This window comes from Fopius arisanus, unplaced genomic scaffold (assembly GCF_000806365.1).
Source record: "Fopius arisanus strain USDA-PBARC FA_bdor unplaced genomic scaffold, ASM80636v1 scaffold00106, whole genome shotgun sequence".
In the NCBI taxonomy this organism is placed as follows: domain Eukaryota; kingdom Metazoa; phylum Arthropoda; class Insecta; order Hymenoptera; family Braconidae; genus Fopius; species Fopius arisanus.
In genome coordinates this window covers 203,991-226,140 of record NW_011887845.1, presented here as the reverse complement: position 1 = coordinate 226,140, position 22,150 = coordinate 203,991, and the positions used below count along the sequence as shown (strand labels likewise).

The window sequence follows — 22,150 nt, the reverse complement described above, 5'->3', positions numbered from 1 at the left end:
CGCGATTTTTTTGTTTATTATTATTTATAAACAATAAAGCACTCTACGAAATTATAAACTCCCTCATTCATATTTAAAAAAAAACAGAAATATTGGGAAAATTTATTATATAAATTTGAATGGTATCTCTATGAGTTATTTTATTGTACATTTGGAATGATTTGTTAAATTTAAATCGCGACATAAAATTCAGTAGTTCAATAAAATATTTATGAGGTATTATAGATAAGTGACTTCCACGTTCTTTATTTAGTTCGGCGACAGCTCTGGGAGAATATTTATAATATATAGTTCAATTGCGCTTATATAATGTAATTTATTTATTAATCTGACGGGGCGATCTCACCCCTAAAAATCGTGAAGTCAAAAAATTAATGAGGAGAAACGCGTGATTAAAAATTATTGAGTCATTGAAAAATGATGAAACGCCATTTTTTCACGTCAGCTTGACTGAGGATTTCTCAGGAATTTTCAAAAGAAGAACAAGGAGACTCGATGATAAGTCCTTTTTGAAAAAATCTCATTGGGCATTGGCTTTTTAAATGATTGATTTACAACGAACGTATGAACGTGTGGAGAGAGCGGAGTCGGACCCTCGGGTTGTGCAAAGGAGCAAAAATAGATGGAGAGAATGAGGGGAAAAACTGGTGGAGATGATGCTGAAAAGACGCAGTGTGCAACAGCCTCCGAAACCCCTTTTTTTTTTTCTATGATTTTGGGTGGTACGTGAGAGCCCGTGGAAACAGCGGTTTCCAGCGCATGCGTTTTCCGCTGAGTCGATAGGAAACCGATCACGAGTAAAAATAAAAATTATTCCAGCTATTATTATTATTGATCCTAAAATTTCGTCACATTATTTCGGTGGCTCCCAGAGCCTGAACCATATCCTTGCGAAATAAAAATTCATCACAATTCACTGGTACCTGAATTTTTCATTCGATTCCGAAATGAAGAATAAAAATTCGATCATCTCTTCGGCAATATCTCGAAATGCGACAGAGATATCGAAATTTTCATTGATACCTTTTTTATAGCCCTCATCGGACTCTATGAAAAAGGTAATTATAAAAATTTTGGTAGCTCCCCTGGATTCAGAGATATTTTCACATTTTTCGAGTGGGAGTATTTGAAGGAGTGAAATGGAATGAAATTCATGTGAGTGGGAGGTTTTTCAGGTCAATTTCGGGTTCTAGGTCTCAGGTTTGAGGTGGGGCTTTGGGCCTTATGGTTCACCTACTGAGACCGTCTTTTCTCGGGTTTTCTTGAGTCGATGTAGGAAATGAAAAGCGAATAAGGACAGGCACGTACCACAAGAACGGCTGAGTGAGTTGCTGCAACACGATATAATAGTTACGGATAACGGTTTCAACGTAAATAGAATATATTTTTCACCCAAACGGAATGAAAGAGTCCGGATAATCATCGGTTTGAATAGAGGAAAATAACAGTGGGGGAATTTTTTCATTGAGTCTATGTCGATCCACTCTTTGAATTCTCCAGCTCTTCACTGGAATTTAACAATTGTAAATTCCATATTTCATACCACCACTCGTTGCACCCGTAAATATTCATTTATTCTTTATTCCCCGAATTCTCCGCTTATTAAAATATTATAAGGAGAAAGGGATTTAAAAATTAACAGTTAATAACTTTATTCCCTTCTTCCATCTGTCCATCGCCCTCGGTTATTCTCGTATTGCTCTCATCTCTTTTGACTTGGCATCTCTCGCCGCTCATCTTCAGTGATACATATATATAAATTGATACATATATTGGGATCAAGTGGAAGGGATATGTGGGATGAGAGATTGGACGGTAAAAGTTCGTGGTATTCGTGGAAGAATGAAGTGAAATCGACGGGATATTCTCAATTCGTAATTCTCTCCCCAATTTTTTAGTCCTAACGGTGGATTATTTGTTTAAACAATTACCAATTACCCCATGATTATTAAAAATCCGGATATTTCAGATGCAAATACTTGGGAGGAGTCGATTCAATCGGCTCAAGAATTTTTTGGGGGTTTTTTTTATGGAATTAAGGGGTGAGGTATTTTTGGGCAGGGGCTTAAACTGGTTTTTAAATTTGATAAACGATGTCTGGGGCTCAGAGAAGCAATAGATATGGAATTTGACGACAATATTTCAAATTCATGGGTGACAATTCGTTTTCTAGGGAGAGGAAATCATTTTTTTTTTAAATAATCCCTTGGTGATTCAGTAGTATCCAATTTATAAATTCCGCGGGACGAAGTGTCTTCTGATAAGATTATGATTTTAAAATTAATCCATTCTCGGAAGACAAAAGACGGGTAAGAGGATCTGAAGAGTCATATTTCCAAAGAACTTTGTTATTGGACTTTTAGTTAATCATCCGAGAACTTGGTCGGGGATATCGCGAAGGTTTTTATTTTATTTTTAATTGAAAAAAAGAGAAAAAGGCAATCGCTCGTTGGGAGTCTCGAGAGATTCGAGATTCGAATTTATTTAATCTGAGAGGAATCATTTATTTATTTATTTCTTGATCCTTAAAGGACACATTTCCATCGATTGACACAGAAATTCTTGTTACGGATTTGAGAACCTTGGATTTAAAAAACAGTTCAAGTACTCCATTAATCCTTCGCAATGCGATTACCCGAACTTGAAATGAATTCGTATTTTTTTCTATATTTAGAGCGTTCGTGGGATCAACTACGCGTGCAATTTAAGTTCAAGATAGTCTATTCAGGTTTTACCTCGAGTTTACAATTTTAACTCGCGAATAGCGGAGACCGTCCAAGAGGATTTTCGTAATTACCCAGGTGTCAATGAATATCCGGAATATTTATCTCTCAATTTGTTTTGTGAAAACTAGAGATTCCTCTAGTCATTGAAATGGCCGACGTAATGTACTGGAAGATAAACTATCGAGTTGAAACTCACCCGAGGAAAATAGACCGCAATGAAGATATCACTGAAAACCACAGAATCATATTTCCGAGTGAATTGGAGAGGTCGTTACCCATTCATTAAAATTCAATGATCAAACGTAATTACCATGGCGACGAAATTGTTACACAAAGTGGCTCAACTAGAGTACGTCAATGAATATTAAATTTCTAATTTCATCCTGTTAAAGAATACGACCCTCGAGTGTGGATTTTAATTTTTTTGATGACTCGACTCTCCCGCAGTAATGACGATGGCATTAGTCCCTAATTAGATGCTCTCAAGACACTCGCGATATTAAATTACAAATTTTTTATTTTTCCGGAATAATTGCCTCCCCTAAATTAATTTCCAGGGTGGAATTAGAGTAATAAAATTTGATAATTGATAATAAAAATGTTGAGATGAATTAATTAAATAATTAAATAATGAATCGAGGAGTGACGAGGTGAAGATCCATGAATCCATGAATGGATCCATTAATGAAAGAATTCTTCACAGATGCTGGAGGGATTACGCAAAATGCTGTGAATATCCTAGATGCGTGATTTTGTAAGCGAGAGAGGACTGAGAGGCTGAGGGAATGGGTGCTGGTATGGGTAGAACAGGAACGAGTGGTGGTGGTATCCTGGAGGCATTACCATCTGGTACACCACTGCATGTTGCCATGCTGGGTCTAGACAGTGCTGGTAAAACAACAGCACTTTATCGATTGAAGTTCGATCAGTACTTGAATACAGTACCAACAATTGGATTTAACTGCGAAAGAATTCGCGGGGGCATTGGAAAGGCGAAAGGTACACCAATACTCTTCAATAATTTATTAATCACGATACCATCATGATAGTTCCATGATAATTAATGATTACTCCATCAAACCGATGCAATACCATTTGATAATCCAATTATAATCCCAAAAATCACTGATTTTATTGAAAACTCGTGAATTTATTATAAATTTTTTATTGAAAAGCGGGAATTTTCGGGAATGTGAAGCGAAAAATCACTCGGGATTTTTTATAATAATTGTAATGTCATTGTAATAGTCATTGCAGTACTATAAATTTGTTGTTCACTTATATCTGTAATCATTAGTGATTGGTGTGCAATATTGGAGTGGAGGAAAAATGGTAGAATGGAACGTGAGAAAGAACAATGTTTGCTGCAGGTGTTAATTTTCTCGTTTGGGACGTGGGAGGTCAGGAGAAGCTGCGACCACTTTGGAAGAGCTACACGAGGTGTACTGATGGTATTATTTTTGTGGTTGACTCTTGTGACACCGAAAGACTCGAGGAAGCCAAAATGGAGCTCACGAGAACTGCCAGGAGTCCCGATAACGCAGGTGTACCTGTTCTCATTTTAGCTAATAAACAAGACTTGCCAGGTAAATAATGGCTTTTATCTTAATTTGTGGGAGAGAGGTATATCGTCGTTTTCGATAGACAGATTGCGAGAGAAATGAAATATAGTCGGTGTAAAATGAAATGTAGAGATAAGCACAAGTTGTTTTTATCTAGAATCGTTCTGAAATGACGTGATATCGCTGACACCTCGTAAATTTATAACTGATCGTATGACAGAGGCCTTTGTTATTCTATTACACTGAACCCCTGAGGGCATTCGTCATCGATATCAAATCGATAGTGAAGAGATTTTCTGTATGACGACCTCTTCTGCGGATGTACCTGTCCACCTCTCGATAATGGAATTGTTTCCGATTAAATTGAGAGTTCGATTAACTATTTGAAATTTTATCGGATTCCGATAGCGCCACAACGAAGTTCGATATATCGAGGGGATCGGGGATTTCCCGAGCATGAGGAATTTAATAGATGGAATTGTGAATTATTTTTTTATTATTTATTATTTTGGGTGTAATTATATTTGTTGATTTAGGTGCTAAGGACGTTGGCGAACTGGAAAAACATCTCGGGGTACTGGAGTTGACGGGTTCACCGGGGAGTTCCTGTATAAGGGTCCAACCAGCCTGTGCCATTACTGGGGAGGGTCTTCATGAGGGTCTTGATACGCTTTATCAGCTGATTCAGAAGCGACGTAAACTCGCTAAGCTGAATCGAAAGAGGGCGAGGTAGGCCCGGGCCTCGGAGGACTGTACGTGCGTATTCTGATACTGTCCTCGAATCGTAGGATTCAGATGTACTGGTGCATTGGTCATTCACCAAACTCGTCAATCAGGTTTTTCAGCGGCATTGGATTTTGGAAGAATCACTGCTGCATGGACTATTAATTTTTTTATTGGGTACTGCGAACCCAAGGGGATGATGGCACGTCAAGCGATGATTTTTTAATGGTCTGAGCCAACGGTGGGGGAGTGATAAAACTTCGGTGGTTTTCCTGGTGAAGTTCAAACTCCAAGGATTTTAAGCTGATCGTTAAATTCCCGCGATTCTCTATTTATTATGGAATTTATTATGGATCATCAGGGAAAAAGATAAATCCCTTGTGAAAAGCGATTATAAATCATTGATGTAAAAAATCGTGGGGTTAAAGAGAAAAATTGATAATTCGAGAAATGTCTGGAGAAATAAATGTGAAGGAGTGAACGAAAAAAATTACTCAAGTGGAGAGATTCATTAAAATATCAAAGAAAAATTCTTCGTGTTTTCTCCTCAAACCACTCGAAGTATTTGCATAACAAAAAACAAGTGACTCAACCAGTTTTATCACTTCCCGCAATGTTAATCCCAAAAAAAAATGAGGGAAATGAAAATTTCTTCGTATTCCGACGAAAACAGTCGGGAGTGGAGAAAAAAAAACAATGTAATCTCTTAGATGCAACATATTTAGGTCAGAATGGAGAAGAGACTGTGTCGAATCATGACTGACGTCTGTAACCGAGTTAATCCATCAAATCCTACGTACTTGTGCCTCACTTACATATTTTGCACTGTTTTTCTATTAACCCCTTCCTCGTGCTCGTGTCAATGTTGCTGCGATTACCCTGGTGCTTCCGGAGAGTTTATTCCTATTGTTTTTTTTTGTTGATGACGGAGAAGTCAAACGAGCTTTCTAGTGTTTATTATTAATTCGTGTCATGCGTTCGCGAGGGACTTGGGAAAATTATTGAAAGTGTTTTGGTGAATTTGAAAAAAATTCGACGTCATTGCTGGCAATTGATGGTCAATTATTGATTGTTTCGAAAATACATATCGTTTTGCCGCTTGCTCGATCCCAAAAATCGACCAGTTTATCATTATTCTTGTAGGATTCGATTTTTTGCTCATTAGTCGTTTTATGTTTCATTGGATTTCTGGGTTTCACTCGGAATTGGGGCCCAGTGGAGTCCACTGAGGGCCTCGTAGTAAAATTTCGTTAGGACCTTTTCTGTAGCTCTCAATTGACTCTGCAAAAAAGTATTCCACTAAAATTTCGCTACTCCCTCAGTTTCGGAGATATTTCCAGAATACTCGGCATTTTTTTTCAGAACAAAATTTTACGGAAACAAACGACTCTTCGAATCTTCACTGGACTTCACATTTTTCATTGAAAAAAATATTTCACGAGTCTAAATTAGAGTGATGATACTAGTCGACATTGACAAACATTGTTTTTATTTTTTTTTAAACGTATAATATACTATTGAATGATTGTGGCAATGATAAAGATTTTGTAAATACAAGTATTTCTACTGCGTCACTGTTAAATCCGTGACATTTAGAGTTTGTAATGAAAATTGGAATAATTGCTTGAACAGATGAGATATCGAGCCTCCAACGATTGAAAGTCACATTAGAATTCAATAAACAATTATCGATGAGAGATTTGTTCGAGCAAATGAGTCTTAGATGTTAAGGGAATCGTATAAGAAATTAATGTTGTTTTTTATAACGAAAATAATTGAAACGGAGAATGTATTACGAGAATTGTATACTTGTACTTGCCCTTGTTGTGTTTTATTAGTCTCGAATATTTTATCTCGAGTTTTTCATTGGAGGGAGATCACTGAATTTATTTATCGCGTCGAGAGGTCGACGTGATCAATACAAAGAATTCATTGTGTGCAAGTAGTGACTAAATTCCATTGGATGTTTATGTTTCGTCAGTGGATCATATTTATGCAGTAGATTATTTAAATGTATCATTGAACAATTGAGAGACGACGAGGATTGGTAGCATTACGGTTGATTTTTGAATTGATTAAAAATTTTGAGGAATAAATCTAATGAGAAAAATTGTTTTGGCATTATTTTATCCATTTCATTATTTACAGATTAAATCGTGGGTAGATGAACTGGATTTTTCAATGAAAGTGAATATGACGTGAAATGCATCAGAAATGTTTCATTACGGAAATAAAAATAAATCAATCGATTGCATTACCTTTTACGGTGAGCTATAAATTTATTTTTCCCCATCAAAGCGTCAGGAGAGAAAAAACCACCCACGTGAATCGATCCATTTCCTTTTTTCCTCACGTGGCTGCCCACGCATCCATCCCATCATTTTCCCTCCCCTCAATTTTAATGATCACGGTTGAAAAAACTCACACGAAAAATCATCGTACACACCGGACAAACAAAATGACTTGGGCTTTTCTCGTTAACTAGAGAGAAAGAGATATTTCCTATTTGCAGAAAGTTGTCGGTATGAAGAAAGCGTAGGCGAGGCTCACGACATTTTTTCCCGACAGTCAGCGTAATTTTCTTCAATTATTTCGGCACCTCCTGGTTTATTCTCAGGACTCATTTCCGTGGTATTCAATTCCTCCAGAAGGTGAATGTCGGATTCACATTTGTTCGTGAAAAATGCCAGTGCCCGAGACTTTCGTCCCACAACTCTCGACGATGACGATCTAGTCCTCCTGGTGATATGGGATCTGGGCAGGGGTTTTGGTCGAGGTTTTTTCACTGTTGGCTCCATTATTCGACGGAGGGCGTCGAGAAGACGATGCATCAGGGCGAACTGAAATTAAATTAATTATAATCCTGAAGTAATTATTTTTTTATCAATTATTAGGGATAAAACCTTTTTGGCAGCCTCTTGGGCTTCTCTTAGGATCCTCATCTCCTGGGTGAATCCCTCCTTCTCGCACAATCGAACGACGTCAGGAGGCAGATTATCCAGAGTCATGTTGAGATGCTCGTACGTCTTCTCAATGATTATCATCATCGTGTAGCTGTCTAGGCTCGTGTCATTTCGATTGATGCAGCTCTCGTAAGTATCCTCGATGAAAACACGCAGCTGGAGAACAGAATCAGAACAAACCAAGTCCCGAAAGACCCGATGGAGAAGATAGTCTGTGTATTTTTCCAGTCGATGAGCTCGCTCTTCGCTCTGTTCAATACGTGACTGCGAGTGATCCAATAAATTAATCATTTCATTAATTATTTCATCATGTCACACAATTTTCATTCATGAATAAAAAATATTATCAATCGACGGATACCTGGAGGTTCTTTAGATTTTCCTCGATATATCCTATTTCCTTCTGGACATTTTCCTGCGCTCTTCTCATGCTGGAGGCCATCTCCTGGAGAGGTCCAGCCAGAGACTCCAGATGAATCATGGCATCCAAATTTCGAAGCTCCATTGAACTGAATTCTTTACTCAAATCTCTGGGATCGGTTAATAAAATCTCTGGACTTCCCAAGTGTTCGGTGTCTCGTTCGAATCCCTCTGGAAAATTTTGCACAGAATTTTTAATGAGAAAATTTTGAAGGAAAATAATTCACCTATCAATCCCATCAATTCATCTCGTGTGTCCTCTATCTTTGGGGATTTTTTATTCTTCCCCTCGGCAATGGCCACGGATAATACCGAGCCCCGAGATTTCGTGGATATTTTATTGACAAAATCGTAACACGCCTTCGCCAATCTCCACATTTCCTCCAGCTGATAGACCTCCAGACGAATCTGCCCATAATCCTTGGATAATTGATCGCGTGTACCCACGAGAGCATTCGTTTTTTTTCCCTCTCTATCTGCCTCCGCCAGAATATTCATACTCGACTCATGATCCTTCGAGAGGTAATCCTCAAATGCCGCCACGTACTGACGATTTTTTTTCTGAAATTTCAATCCTCAGAAAAAAAAAATCACTTCCCACTAAAATATCTGGTGCACACCTAAAAAGGATAAATATCTCGAGACTGAAGGGAGATATCAATATTTCCATAAGAACCTTTTTCGTAGCTCTCACTTTTCCCCATAAAAAATGTATCTACAAAAATTTCGAAATCTCGCTGGAATCTCGAGATATCGCATGAAAATCGACTCCAGGTGTCGAAGTGAATAAAAATGAATGAAAATCGTAACGAAACCTCGATGTTGGCGAATCGTCGTCGTTCCTCGGCGAATTGTCGGTCAATCCTCATGCAGTCGTCCCGATAAAATCCCGCGAGCAGTCTAGCCCGAAGAACCTGTCTCGCCTGCTCGACATATCGTCTTCCTGAGAATTTTTCCCTAATCGGTCTCCCAGTTAGATCGATAAAATACCCGGGATCGATGTCTGTCATGGCAAGAGGTGCCTGATAATCCTCTTCCTTCACGAGACATCTTACCGATTTCCTCGGTTGACCCTGGTCATATTTTTTTCCCCGTCTACGCGCCTCTGTCCATTGATGAAATCCAAACAGTTGGGGATTCCCAGGAACAAGCCAAGGTGTATCACTCATTTTTCAATCCTTAAAACGTGTTCATCAATTTTTATTTCACTTCCCGAATAAATTTCGATATTTAAACCAAAAAACTGAAACCAATAACCGGGTGGATCTCCTGATATCCGTTCACCAGAGAGTATTTCATCATCATCGCCGACATGTTCCTGTTTCATTGAGACTTGACAACCCCGGGTGTTTGACCTGCGCATACTTCAGACAATCAGCAACAATTCCTCCTAAAAATCCATGAAAAATAGCGAAAAAAAAAATGGGCCATTGAATAAAAACCGAACAATGGATCATATAACACCCTGAGCCCAGTGCCTCCCCAGTCCGGTGAAGAAATATCTCGATGCCGATGTGAAAATAAGGATATTACACAAGTATTCGCACACCTGAGAGGAAAAAAGACAGTGCAAATAGGAATACTGCATCGTAAAAAAATATGTCCGAGGTGGGGAATCGGAAAAGATCGGTTCCATCCCAGATCCACTGGTGTTCTAGATTCCTTCATTCGTCTGTTGGCTCAATGCAACTTCTTTCTACACACATGTATCAACTGAATCATCCCACCACTGGATAATTCACTGGTGAAAAGAAAGGAACTCACTTCGTCCACTTTCATTGTTGTTTGCTCTTCCAAGTTGAAAGGTACTTGGAGTTTATTTTCGCATCGTTTCATCACGACACGTAAAACAAACGTTAGTTAATAATTCTCATTACAATATCCTTAATTATTCGTCAAACCACAAGTGCTTGTGCAATTGAAGGCGAGAAATAGATATTTAAATAAAATAAAGCAGATAATTGTGTCTGTTAATTCAAATATTATCTGGAGATCGTTTGATGACGATCGTTGAGCAATTATTTTTAATGAAAAGTATTGTCACACCAGGTGTTCATGCTCTGGTTGCATGAGCTTCTTGGGGGAAAGAATAAAAAAGAATCACTCAGTTTTCTGATGTGCCTCGCTGACTCCCATTTATTATTCTCACTTTTCAGTGATTCTGAATTGTCGCTGGTGAGATATTGAGGAGTTGGGTGGAATGGATAAACTGGTGGTTGTGGTGCTTTTGAGTTTGTGCCAGGTGGTGATATCGATGTCAACTTGGGATGGATGTGGTAATCGATTGGAGAGAGCCCTGGACTCGATGACCAAGGAGGGAGTCCGGAGGATTCGACAGGAGCAGGATGATCCTGGGGTGATCTATCAGAGGAGCTTGACATCAGCTCCACTTCTTATGACGGTTACCAGAGTTGCTGTCAAGGTTTTATTTTATTTTATACTCACTATCAGCAATAAATATCATTATTGTAATTGAATCAATTAATTTAATGATAATAATTGAATTGGTATAATAATTAAATGAAATACAGTTGCCACGGGACGAGAGCAGAGGGAATTCCTGGGCTCGAGTGGAACGCTGTCAGTTCGAACCGACGAATAATTCCCTCCGGAGTCGAGTAATGCTGAATGACCTGACGATATCGGGTCTCGTATCCCTGGTGCCCCAGAAGAAACATGCACCGATGATGGGTGAGTCCTGCAGGATGACCCTTCGTCTTCGTCGCGCTGGTATCGATTTCATGACGAGTCCCATCGCTCGAACCCGGGGACAGATGCGAATTCGCACCGAGTCCAGCTTCCTGGAGCCAAAATTTGCGTCGATCTATGCATACGGGTGCAGACCAGTGAGTCGTGTCGACAGACAGATAAAACGTCAGGATAAACCACCATTTGTCCAATCAGATGATCATTACGAGGCACCTGAACCGAGAACCGAGGAGTTACGAAGATCGAGGGAGGACAGCATTCAAATTGCCAATGAGAGCACGTCCTCAGGCTTTACCTACTCGAGGTACCTCCTCCACAGGTGACTTATAAATATTTTTTCTCGGTTTCAGTCGTGACTCTTTTTCAGGTACGATCTGTCACTCACTAGGAGTCATCCTTGGGTTACGAAACTCCCGGAGATGAGGAGGAGGAAGAGGTCCAATGTCAGTGCCACGGATTTTGATGATCTCGATGGAGAAATCAAGCATCAATTCCTGGTTGACGACGAGAGAGGAGCAATTGACTGGCAGTCAAAGGAGAATGTAGCCAGGGAGATGGAGGATGTGTTTCTCAGGGGAGCCAGTGAGGCATTGACGAAGTACATCGAGAGACAGCTGCATCCTGCCATTAAAGAGACACTCATGGTCTCCATGGGGTACACCATTAGCTATGGATAATTTGGAGATGAAGATTTTTGTCTGGGGATTCAACTAAATCATCATGAGATAACACTGAATTTTATTTTAATATTTTTTATCAATTATCGATTTGATCCCCTATAATTTTTCTCTCACATCCTCGAATATTTCCATCCAGTAACTGCCACTGGTCTAGTCCACCCACATTTTGTTGATTCTTTCATAAAATCATTGTTAAATTAACTTGTAAAAATGTATTTCAAACATTTACACGCGTAAATACTGTAAAAGTACGAGTGCTTGCTCATAGAAGGTGAAGTGAAGAGCAGTGGTGGCTGCAGCTTTCAATTGACTGGGTAGGAGGCCTTTGAAGAGGGCCCTGAGGCCCTCGGTCTTTGCTGTCTTCATCAGGCAATCGAGGAGTCCATGACAGCTAAAGAAACTGCCAAATCCTACTCGGCCGTGCTCGAATCCCTGGATCTGCAGGCGTTTTCTTGCCAAATCCAGTGGATAAACTGCCGTTTTCGATAATAAACCAGCAACACTACCTGCAATCAGCGAATTTATCACTGTCGTTGATGATCCCTCGGTGATGGACTTGTAGATATCTGTCAGGAGATCGTAGAACACGAATTGGAGACCAGTGTGAGGTGCTATCTGTATCAGAGTCGGTGAGAGGCCACGGTAAAATCCACGCAGTGATTCTGTTCTTAAAATTAATCTGAAAGAATTTATTTTGTTGATAAATTTGTTGAAGAATTTTTTATTCATTCCGCGTCACTGAAGATTCGTTTAAATACCTGATTTTTTCATTTGAGAGAAAATGAAATAAAGAGACAAGTGAAATAATTGAATGATTTTATAATTTGAGGAAAGGGTTAATGGAATTTTTAGGAGAAATACTAACGAGTAGACTGAAGTGAATCCCTTGTAAACTGGTTGATGATGGGCTTGGGCAACGAGTCTAGTTCTCACTGTGTCAAATGGAAAAGAAACAATTGTTCCGATACATCCGGCTGTTGCACCAGCGACGAAGTGCACGGAATTCTGCCAGTGATCAGGGGCCACAAAATTCCTCGACACCTCCATGATTTTGTTGTATGTGTAAAACTACAAGGATAAGACCATTAATTATACGAAAAAAAATTCAAACTCGTCGACTCATGGATTTAATTTCATTCTTTCATTATTTCATTATTTATAAATAATTCGATGAAAAATCGTGGTTTACTTGAGCTGTCCCGTAGGCAATCGATAATAATTGAGCTGGTGCATGGCCCTTCCACAGGGAAAAAATGCCTTCTTCTTTTATTATGGTTCGTGTTGCCTGGAGGATGGAACGATATTTGCTCGGATGATCGTGGGATATTGGCTCCACTTGCAGCTGCGAAAATATACCGAAATAATTCATAACTTCATGGAGTTAAAGTCATTTTAATTTGACAAGAGGAACTCCAATTAATTCTACCTGAAACCGAATTTTGATCACATCAATGGGTTGACAAGTGAGTCGAGTCATAAATCCACTGACAGCTCCAGCAACAGCATGATCACTACTATATTCATTCCTCCTCATTAACATTATCTATTTTCCTGATAACACTCCACCTATTATCCCGAATTAACTTGATAATTGTCATCTCTCATTGACTTTGCAATGTTCTTCTAGAAATTCCTGAGAAACAGCTGATAAAATTAAATATTACATTTTTCCACACGTCAATCTCAAGTTTTCAAAAAAAAATAGGAAAAAAATTAATATACGTGGGGGAGAGGGCGTAGAGCATCCCTTAACCTACACCCAGTGCACATGAAAAAAAACAGGACCTCCCACGTGTGACACCACGTGACCCCGAGCGGTCGACCAATGGGATCTCAGCGACTGAATGGCGGAAAAAAACTGAAAACCCGTTAGCCCATGCACGACGTTTTTTCGTCGTTCTCCAGTTGATTTCAAGGTTTAGATTATTTTTCAATTGAATACATGATTATGAAGGTGTCTGGAAATTATTGCATTGTCATTTGGTGGTTTTTGTCAGCGGTTGATGCATTTCCTAGGAGAAATTACGATCTCCATGTGCCCATGAAAGTCAGACCAATTCTTCCGGATATAGGTGGGTGTAAATTATCTGGGTTCCATCGAAAATCATCTCTCATAAATAATCAGAAGAATAAATCAATCCCACGAAAATTTCATTGAGTTTAAGATTTTTTTTATTTCTGGAATTCTTCGGGTGCGAATTATCTGGTGTTTATATTTATATAATTATAATTAAATAATTTTTATCAGTGGAGCATTCCTCTGGTGACCTCGACACACTCCAGCGAACAGGGCAAGACCCCGAGGTGCGTCCAGGATTATTCCAGGGTGACATTATGATGACTAATGAGGTAAAACAATTTTTTCCGAAACGAAAATGAATAATTAATACCGATTCTCTTCAGGTCTTCAATTATTGGCGTCTCGGCCTTCGCTGGGATCGTTATCCCGAAAAATTGTGGAGTAATCGAACAGTGCCTTACGTTATCAGTCCTTTGTACAGTGAGTGAAATTAAAATTGGAAGAAATTTTTTCGGTTGAATGATTGCCCTTGGATTTTCGCGAATTTCAGGTCCGGAGGATTACGTCACAATTTACAAAGCAATATCGTACATGAATTACATGACGTGCGTCAATTTTGTTCCCTGGGATGAGAAGGCTAAGGATTTCGTGCTCATCTGGCCCATAAAGTACCCCAAAGGGTAAATTAATTAAAAATTAATTTCACCCTTGAAATTTTATCAATAATATTATTTTTATCATGATAATTCGGGGCTCTTATGTGAGTTTATGTTGAATTAATTACGGTTACAGGTGCTGGTCATTTATAGGAAAATTTGGTGGGGGGCAATTACTGTCGTTACAACCACCGGATGAACGTGGACCGAATTGCCTCGGAAATGAGGGCAGAGCTGTTCATGAACTATTACACGCGCTTGGAATATTTCACGAGCAGAGTAGAGCAGACCGTGATAATTTCGTTACTATTCAGAAAGAAAATATTATCTCAAGTAAGGAGGAAAGCCTACGCGAAATTTCCGCACACAGAATTAACGAGAATAATCAGAACTGAAATAAAATTCTTGATTCAATCCTACGATTGATTGAAATTAATTCAGTAGGGGTAATTATTTCTCTCGGTGTGACTTAATTATTTGATTTTTTTCAGATTTCCAGATTAATTTTGAAAAGGAATCCCTAGAGAACACGACCTACAGTTACGAATACGATTACAGCAGCATAATGCACTACGGCAGTGATTATTTCAGTAAAAGTCCCGGTAAACCGACGATTATTCCGACAATGGCAGGTGCAATTGTTGGACAGAGAAGAGCAATGTCCAAGACAGATTGTCTGAAAGTCAATGAACTCTACGGATGCCTGGATAATTCCATAGAAGCGCGAAGATGGAATAACATTTGCACAGCCCTCGGCCTGTGAACCATAAAATTTTCTTTTATCAACAGCAATTTTCCTCAGGGGGAAATCGATGGCTCGCCGATATCAGGAATTGGCCAGATGATGTCCTCCTTCTCTCTCATTCCGGTCCAGTAATTCTCAGTAATGTCAGACAATTCAAAGCCACGAGTGCTTTTCAGTAATGACTTGATTAAATTTTCCGAAGGAATCGATGCGCCTGGATTTTCACGACTCAATGCATCCAATTTGTCTTTCAATTCTTCCTGAAATTATCACATGTCTTTTAAATATTATTGAGATAAAACCATAAATAATAATTAATCTCAACACTGGAGGAATTCACTCACAATATTTTTCGTATTGCTTCTCAACTCGAAATAGAACTTGTACAATCTGTCGACGAGTCTGAAGTAAAATATTTTCATCTCCGTGACATCCGTGAATTCCGTTACTGCACAATCATTCGTGGGATTAATTTCCCGCATGAACCATCTTGGAAATAATCTGCCAGTCGTGGTGGTGTGGACCGGAAGACATCTGCAGACTGCAAGACCATTCTCTCGATTGATGATAAAATCCAAACAGGTGGTGTAAATGGTTTCCTCGTCGGCCTCGACCAAGTGCACCACTGACGTAGGATAAACCAATAAAAGACCAGTAACTCGATCAAAGAAGCTGTTCGTTGAGTACTCGTTGAAGAAGGTCAACACTTGCTGGCGCGATTCTATCCCTGCGAAATATATTAACCGACAGATATTGTTGGCTTCGAGGGTGTTGATTACATCCAGGACAGATCGTTTTGGAGGTTCTTCCATGTTGTTTCCGTGTTTGATCAATAGCTCCTACATCCTCTCAGATTCGGAATTGCCAGTGCAAATCGGAAAAACAGAGATTCAGTTTCCTGTAATGCTTTTATTTATTTTAATTATGCAACGTGATGCATGGATGATGGTAGGAATGAATAAAAAATCATATGTAAATTTTTCACTGAATTTGTTTTATTTTCTTGTACGGGCTATGCACCCAGCCAGATTGACATTGTTTTTTTAATAATAATCCTTGCAACGGTTTTACAATCACGACAAAGAATTATTTACGGATTATGGAACTTCCTGAAACCGCCAGATTATTCCTTGAACTTCCTGTTCTGTATTATTATGTTTGGTGTACATCGATTAGGATACAAAGAAAGAAATAATAAAACCTAGTGTTTGCAGATCAAATACAAGATCCTGTTGACCATATTCCAGAATCAATGGAATGAATACTGAAGGGTTCTTCTCCATTAATAAGTTTCCTCAACAACTTAAAAGAAAAAAAAATGGTCGCTGTCTATTTGAATGAATTTCTACCTTGAAAAAAAAATCCATTCATTTAAATTGAACTACTAAATTAGGAAAATCATTCGAGTTCTATTCAAAAATTAGAAGAAAATTGAATCTACGACGTATCACCAATAGAAAAAAACTGATTAATAAACCCTAAATCTTTGTCAGCGAGTGACAGGGCTGAATCTACTTAAAAAAGGTACTTTTTTTTTTTCAATATTCGATGATAAATACAAATGAAATTATTTAGATACTGAAACCAGTGATAACCGATTATGTATTGGGTAACTGGAGATTGATATTTCGTACTGATTTTCACTGTTTATCTTTATCGTTTGTGTAACAGTTTCAAAAACAACTGTTGTGTCCAGCTTCCCAGGAATTTGTTCGGTTGCCATGGTTATTCATAGAATCACATAATCAGCTGTAGTTTCCATAACCATTGCTACGGTTGTCAAATCGTTTATGCTGTCCTGAGAATGTGTTTTCACGTCCACCTCGACCACCCCCATATCCCCAACGATCTGCAAATGAATCAAAACGAAAATAAATATTAATCCCCGTGACATTTTTTCTCCGCTTTTTTCACAGTGAAGGTATTCCAGAATCAATGCAATGAAAAATTAAAAAATCAATGGAAAAATGTTTAAATAAAATGATTATTCAATTGAAAAATACTCACTGCGTCCACCATAAGATCCACCACCTCCACTTTTAGCAGCGAGTTCGCTCAGTTTAGGATTAACAACCTGATTAGCCTCTTTAAGTACATTAATCAGATCCTTAGCCTGTCGGCTGTTTTGTGGTGTAAAGAATGCATAACTCGTTCCAGTCGACTGTGAACGTCCAGTTCTACCAATCCTGTGGATGTAGTCCTCTGACGACGATGGATAATCGAAGTTGATCACGTACTTCACGTCATCGACGTCTAAACAACATCATTAATCAGCCAAAAAAAAAAATAAATAATCCATAATTTCCCCCTAATCTGTTCCCAGTGTTTATCAGCAATGTACCATGATTTTCATGAAGAGACAATCTTTGCAATCCCATCGACAAATGTAAATACTAATGATGGAATGAATTGTGAGATTAAGTTAGTAAAAAAAAAAACATAACTGAGGAACAAATGCTAATGTTGTGCGTGTGTTGATGGATAATACAGAAAATGTTATTCAGCAGTGGAAGACGATTACATGTGGAGATCTGTTCTTAATTATTATTCAACACTGAGTCTCCAATTAAGAATGTCCAAATACTTCCATCATCTTCTCGTTATCATTATTTGAATAATTTATTCATAAAACTTCAATTGAACTTCGATATTTTGAAAAATAAATCGCGACACTGAAATATCCGATTTTTTTTCTTCGAGGAATTATTTGATCATCCTTAAACCCAATAACTTCATCTCCACCACTTCACAACAGAATATAAATAAATTATACATGAAAAAAAAAAAATTGTTAGGTTGGATGTTGTGATAATACAAACCGGAATAAACCGATGAACATTGCATTCCATACTGAAGTCAATAAACCAGCACACGCATCCCCTTGTTGTGTTTAACCCCGAATTCATTTCTCATTCTTCAAAAATATTTCTTGACTCCACAATATTTTTTTTTAAAACTCTACCACGATACCCTTCGAGTAGCGATAGTAGCAAAATCAATAGATTGTTGTCTCGCACCTTGCTGACCCGACTGTGTTGGATTAATTTGTTTTTTTTTTGTTTACAATTGAACAGCCGTGAACACAGGGCGACAAGTGACCCGTTACCACCCTGCGTGGTACACAGGACTCTCACACAGAGGCACATTGTAAGTACATGCTTATTTCTTTTTTTTTTGTATTCAAACTTCATGATAAATCACCGCATGTACGTCTATATATTCATATATAGCTTTTATCAAGAGCACAGACAGGTGAGTGAGCCATGGTATTCACGTATCCAAACGTGATTTATTTTTATTTTTTTCATCGCACACTCAACATCATCTGTGCACCATGTGCCTCTGAAACAAACGACAACCAGACTGATTAACATAAATTATAAGATGCCCACACTTATCATCTAACTTTAATTCCCATTTTATTTCACTAAGTAAATTGAATTCTGAAGTCGAGCAGTGGAGAATAATCAATCAATTGATTCGATCATTTTCAATAAGTGCATTCATCTCTTCCATGAAGATCTGAATTGAGAAACAGAAGGATAAATTGAGATAAATATCCCTCACATCTCGAATGATCTAACGAAAATTAATCCCCAATTGAAATCAACTCATTCTCATCCACCAATTGACTGATCAATTTTTATGCTTATTCCTTTCATCTCCTCGATTATTTTTTACTGTCTCTCAATCCTTCGACACCCCGACTATTAATCTAATCTAATTGTTGCAATTTTCTACTACTTTGGTGAAGATATCTCAGGTGGAGCAATTGAAAATGATAAATAGGATTTACTGGGGGATCCCATTAGACAGGAGTGGACCATTGGTTGTTAGAGTGACTGGAGATTTGTTAGTTTAAGTCGAAGTACTTGAGACGAAAAAAATGTGTATCTGACGTTGAGCCACCGGCAGTGAAACATCGCCTCGAAAATCCTGGATAAGCTTTATCTCAACTCCACGAGTGAGGCATCAACTTCATATAACCAGTCTGTGCTACATCGCCACCCTCCCCGAGTTTTATTATCGATTATATCTCAAACACCACCCCGTTATGAAAATCAAGTTCATGACTACGCGTTTTTTTAAATAAATAATCAAATTAATTTTTTTTTTCTTGGTGATGACTTACCTAGTCCACGAGCTGCAACGTCTGTTGCTACGAGAATCGAGCCTTTTTTGTTTCTAAATTCTGTGAAGGGAGAGTAAATTCAGGAATTAACGCATTGATTAAATTATCCCGAAGAAAATGGTCAAAGAATTTCACGCGAATAATCAGGCAGGAATTCGTAATTCGTATCAGAAAATTCAAATTCGGCGGGCAGAGTACACAGTGGGTCTCGTACCTCTTAAAACATAATCGCGTTCCTGTTGTGACTTATCGCCATGCATGCAGACAGCTGGCCACCCATAACGACGAATATTCCTCGTGATGTTTTCCACTTTTTTCTTCGTTTCAACGAAGATAATAGTCTTGCCACCGTCGTCATTGACGTTGCCAATTTCCTGAAGGAGAGTTCCCAATCTGTGCAGAGAATTAATCAAACGATTAAAAAAAAAAATGATCACGCGAGTGAATTTTTCACATGAACGCATTAAATCAGTTCTTCTTAGAGGTATGAGATGTAAATATAATCACAAAATATTCATCGACCTTTTTCATCACATTCGAAAACACGAAATCCCAAAACAATAACAGAAACGAAATAAAATCACGAGAAGTCCAAAACGACTCGAGGTCACGAAATAAATAAACTACTCACTTTGTCTCTTTCTCATGCTCCTGGCAGACGTCAACAATCTGCAGAATATTGTGATTAGCAGACAGAGAGAGTGATCCAATATTGAGTTGTGTGTAATCGGTGAGATATTCCTCAGCAAGATTTCTGACTTCCTTGGGCCAAGTGGCAGACCACATGAGTACCTGCCTGTCAGGCCTGATCTGTTCAATGATCTTCCTGATCTGTGGCTCAAAACCCATATCCAGCATACGATCAGCCTCATCGAGAACGAGATAAGTGCACCTCCTGAGATTAGTTGTTCCACGCTCGAGAAAATCAATGAGACGTCCAGGTGTAGCAATGACAATCTCAACTCCTCGTTCAAGATCTCGTGCCTGTCCACCCTTGGGTGCTCCACCGAATATGCAGGTGTTCCTGACGTACGACAGAGATCCAAAATCCTGGGCAACAGTCTGAATCTGCTGGGCGAGCTCTCTCGTAGGTGCAAGAACAAGAGCAATTGGTCCATCACCACGATTCAGTGGCTGTTGGCTATTAATATGAACAATTGCTGGAAGAATATATCCAAGTGTCTTGCCAGATCCTGTCTGTGCTATTCCCACCATATTTCTCCCTGACATCGCAATAGGCCATCCCTGTGCCTGAATAGCTGTTGGCTCCGAAAATCCCTGCTTCCTTATTCCCTGCATAACGTAATCGGGAAAATTTCCCTCCTCGAAGTACTGAATTGGATTTGGAATTTTTTCACCCTTCAGGGTTATCTGCTTCTCACCACGATAAGTCTCTACCTCACGGGGATGCCTGTTGGCAACATTGGCGTGTGGTACGTAGAATTCTTTCTTGAAAGGCTTCAAATTCTCGTAATCCCAATTTGGCTTACGGAGATTACCTCCAGCACCTCCATTACCAGTTTTCATCGATCCTCCACGATTTCCAAAACGATTTGAGGAACCTGCGTTACCACCTCTACCACCGAATCGATTTCCACCACCGCCACCGCCACCACCACCATAACTATTTCGGGGGGGACCACCACGTTGGCCACCTCCTGAGAGTCCGTTATTTCCACCTGCACGGTATCCACCACCACCACCGGATGAACCTCCGTAAGTCCTGGCGAATAATAATTATTTGCTGGATTGAGAATTATATTTCAATAATATAAATTTGGGAATTGAATACAAATGGCCTTGAAAAAAAAAATACTCAATATTCAATTGGTGAGGGGAATATTATAATTGTTGCGAACTTTGAGAGACGAGATCCAGACGTAAATGTGTGGACACCGAAGGCATATAGCTCGTTAAAATTGCTCTACCTCCCACAAGCATTCATGCTCTGTCGATGTAACAAAACAGAGGCATGCCAAAATGAGAGGAAATTTTTAAATAATTCATCCTTCACGGAAGCGTCACGCAACGTGGTTCGATAAAACAACGCCTGCGACGTAACGCGTAATGGCGTCACAAAAAGGACGCGAGACTTTCCCAACAGTAAAATCACCCAATTTTCCCTCACAAAATCCCCCAAACCCTCAAATCACTCCCAAAAAATCCCCGGACACATAAAAAAATTGAGATAATTAGGAAACACTATTAAATTGATGAAAAAACGATGCGTCATCTTCAGTCTTTGTACTCACATAATTGCGGATGGGATGTACTGCTTTTCAGTCCCTCAACTCAAAGTTGATCGATGAATTTGAGTTTTTTTATAGAGCGGCAGAGATGTCTGAAATCACCACGAAAAATAATGATGAGTATTAATTAAGGGGTTGATGATTTCTTGTGGAAATTTTATTGTGTGAAATGGGAATGTGGAGTGAAGAAACGGAAAAATAAAATGGAGACGACTTACCCGTGCCGCTGGTAGGGACGGAAAGAACGTCGCTGGGTGAAGCCGGAAGTGGGTCGGTTTGGCTCCTCCCACCCTGCCATTCGGCGGGCGGAGGAGGGCATGATCGATTTTCATTGGTTGATGCTGACGTGATCACGCAGTCGACACGAGCTCGGATAATGATTTTTCCAGGAATTCCATCGTCTTCTCTGACATAGGGGCGCAGCTATGGGAGTGCGCATGCGTGATTGGAAACGTCCGGATTCCGGATTGCGAAATTTCATTTAATTTGGAAATGATTTTGGGAGAATTATTGTTGAATCGATTTTTTTTTCGTCGTGAGGATTTTTTTCTTGAGGTTTTTTTTT

The 22,150-nt window shown here is 39.0% G+C and overlaps 7 protein-coding genes across 10 annotated transcripts in view; 3 read left to right on the top strand and 4 right to left on the bottom strand.

Annotated features, from left to right (window-relative positions):
• Arl4 (ADP ribosylation factor-like 4) overlaps window positions 1–7,124 on the top strand; it is a 7,891-nt gene extending 767 nt beyond the window's left edge. The window contains exons 2-4 of the mRNA XM_011312746.1: window positions 3,430–3,725; window positions 4,097–4,312; window positions 4,825–7,124. Coding sequence (XP_011311048.1) covers window positions 3,512–3,725; window positions 4,097–4,312; window positions 4,825–5,021 — 627 coding nt within the window. The 5' untranslated portion in view covers window positions 3,430–3,511 and the 3' untranslated portion in view covers window positions 5,022–7,124. The remainder of the gene's footprint in view (window positions 1–3,429; window positions 3,726–4,096; window positions 4,313–4,824) is intronic.
• On the bottom strand, window positions 5,918–9,709 carry LOC105271287 (uncharacterized). Of its 2 annotated transcripts, XM_011312748.1 has the most exons (6): window positions 9,645–9,691; window positions 9,210–9,572; window positions 8,622–8,955; window positions 8,336–8,565; window positions 7,915–8,238; window positions 5,918–7,851 (listed from the first exon to the last, which is right to left on the bottom strand). In XM_011312748.1, the coding sequence occupies exons 2-6, from the start codon at window positions 9,561–9,563 to the stop codon at window positions 7,558–7,560; spliced, it is 1,536 nt and encodes a 511-aa protein (XP_011311050.1). In that variant the 5' UTR covers window positions 9,564–9,572; window positions 9,645–9,691; the 3' UTR covers window positions 5,918–7,557. The 2 variants fall into 2 exon arrangements, with proteins under 2 accessions (XP_011311050.1, XP_011311049.1); XM_011312747.1 differs by having other exon boundaries at window positions 9,210–9,709.
• Window positions 9,710–10,052: 343 nt separating this feature from the next.
• Window positions 10,053–11,801, top strand: LOC105271284 (Transcriptional regulatory protein rtcR). Its single transcript, XM_011312744.1, has 4 exons — window positions 10,053–10,249; window positions 10,551–10,816; window positions 10,926–11,407; window positions 11,471–11,801. Exons 2-4 carry the CDS (start codon window positions 10,595–10,597, stop codon window positions 11,778–11,780), a joined length of 1,014 nt encoding a protein of 337 aa, XP_011311046.1. The 5' UTR covers window positions 10,053–10,249; window positions 10,551–10,594; the 3' UTR covers window positions 11,781–11,801.
• Window positions 11,796–13,581, bottom strand: LOC105271285 (mitochondrial thiamine pyrophosphate carrier). Its single transcript, XM_011312745.1, has 4 exons — window positions 13,210–13,581; window positions 12,973–13,125; window positions 12,649–12,851; window positions 11,796–12,462 (listed from the first exon to the last, which is right to left on the bottom strand). The coding sequence occupies exons 1-4, from the start codon at window positions 13,321–13,323 to the stop codon at window positions 12,009–12,011; spliced, it is 924 nt and encodes a 307-aa protein (XP_011311047.1). The 5' UTR covers window positions 13,324–13,581; the 3' UTR covers window positions 11,796–12,008.
• A 75-nt stretch (window positions 13,582–13,656) lies between these two features.
• Window positions 13,657–16,635, top strand: LOC105271282 (zinc metalloproteinase nas-15). Of its 2 annotated transcripts, none has more exons than XM_011312740.1 (6): window positions 13,657–13,855; window positions 14,032–14,087; window positions 14,187–14,283; window positions 14,354–14,483; window positions 14,596–14,792; window positions 14,951–16,635. In XM_011312740.1, exons 1-6 carry the CDS (start codon window positions 13,726–13,728, stop codon window positions 15,220–15,222), a joined length of 882 nt encoding a protein of 293 aa, XP_011311042.1. In that variant the 5' UTR covers window positions 13,657–13,725; the 3' UTR covers window positions 15,223–16,635. The 2 variants fall into 2 exon arrangements, with proteins under 2 accessions (XP_011311042.1, XP_011311041.1); XM_011312739.1 differs by having other exon boundaries at window positions 14,032–14,132.
• Window positions 15,250–16,031, bottom strand: LOC105271281 (uncharacterized protein C7orf62-like). Its single transcript, XM_011312738.1, has 2 exons — window positions 15,549–16,031; window positions 15,250–15,464 (listed from the first exon to the last, which is right to left on the bottom strand). Exons 1-2 carry the CDS (start codon window positions 16,014–16,016, stop codon window positions 15,258–15,260), a joined length of 675 nt encoding a protein of 224 aa, XP_011311040.1. The 5' UTR covers window positions 16,017–16,031; the 3' UTR covers window positions 15,250–15,257.
• Window positions 16,178–21,887, bottom strand: LOC105271283 (ATP-dependent RNA helicase p62-like). 2 transcript variants are annotated; one of them, XM_011312741.1, is made up of 7 exons: window positions 21,804–21,887; window positions 21,589–21,677; window positions 19,968–21,059; window positions 19,551–19,729; window positions 19,337–19,396; window positions 17,212–17,457; window positions 16,178–17,053 (listed from the first exon to the last, which is right to left on the bottom strand). In XM_011312741.1, coding segments are annotated over exons 2-7 (1,683 nt in total). In that variant the 5' UTR covers window positions 21,591–21,677; window positions 21,804–21,887; the 3' UTR covers window positions 16,178–16,949. The 2 variants fall into 2 exon arrangements, with proteins under 2 accessions (XP_011311043.1, XP_011311045.1); XM_011312743.1 differs by lacking the exons at window positions 16,178–17,053; window positions 17,212–17,457 and adding an exon at window positions 18,245–18,546.
• Window positions 21,888–22,150: the final 263 nt, after the last annotated feature.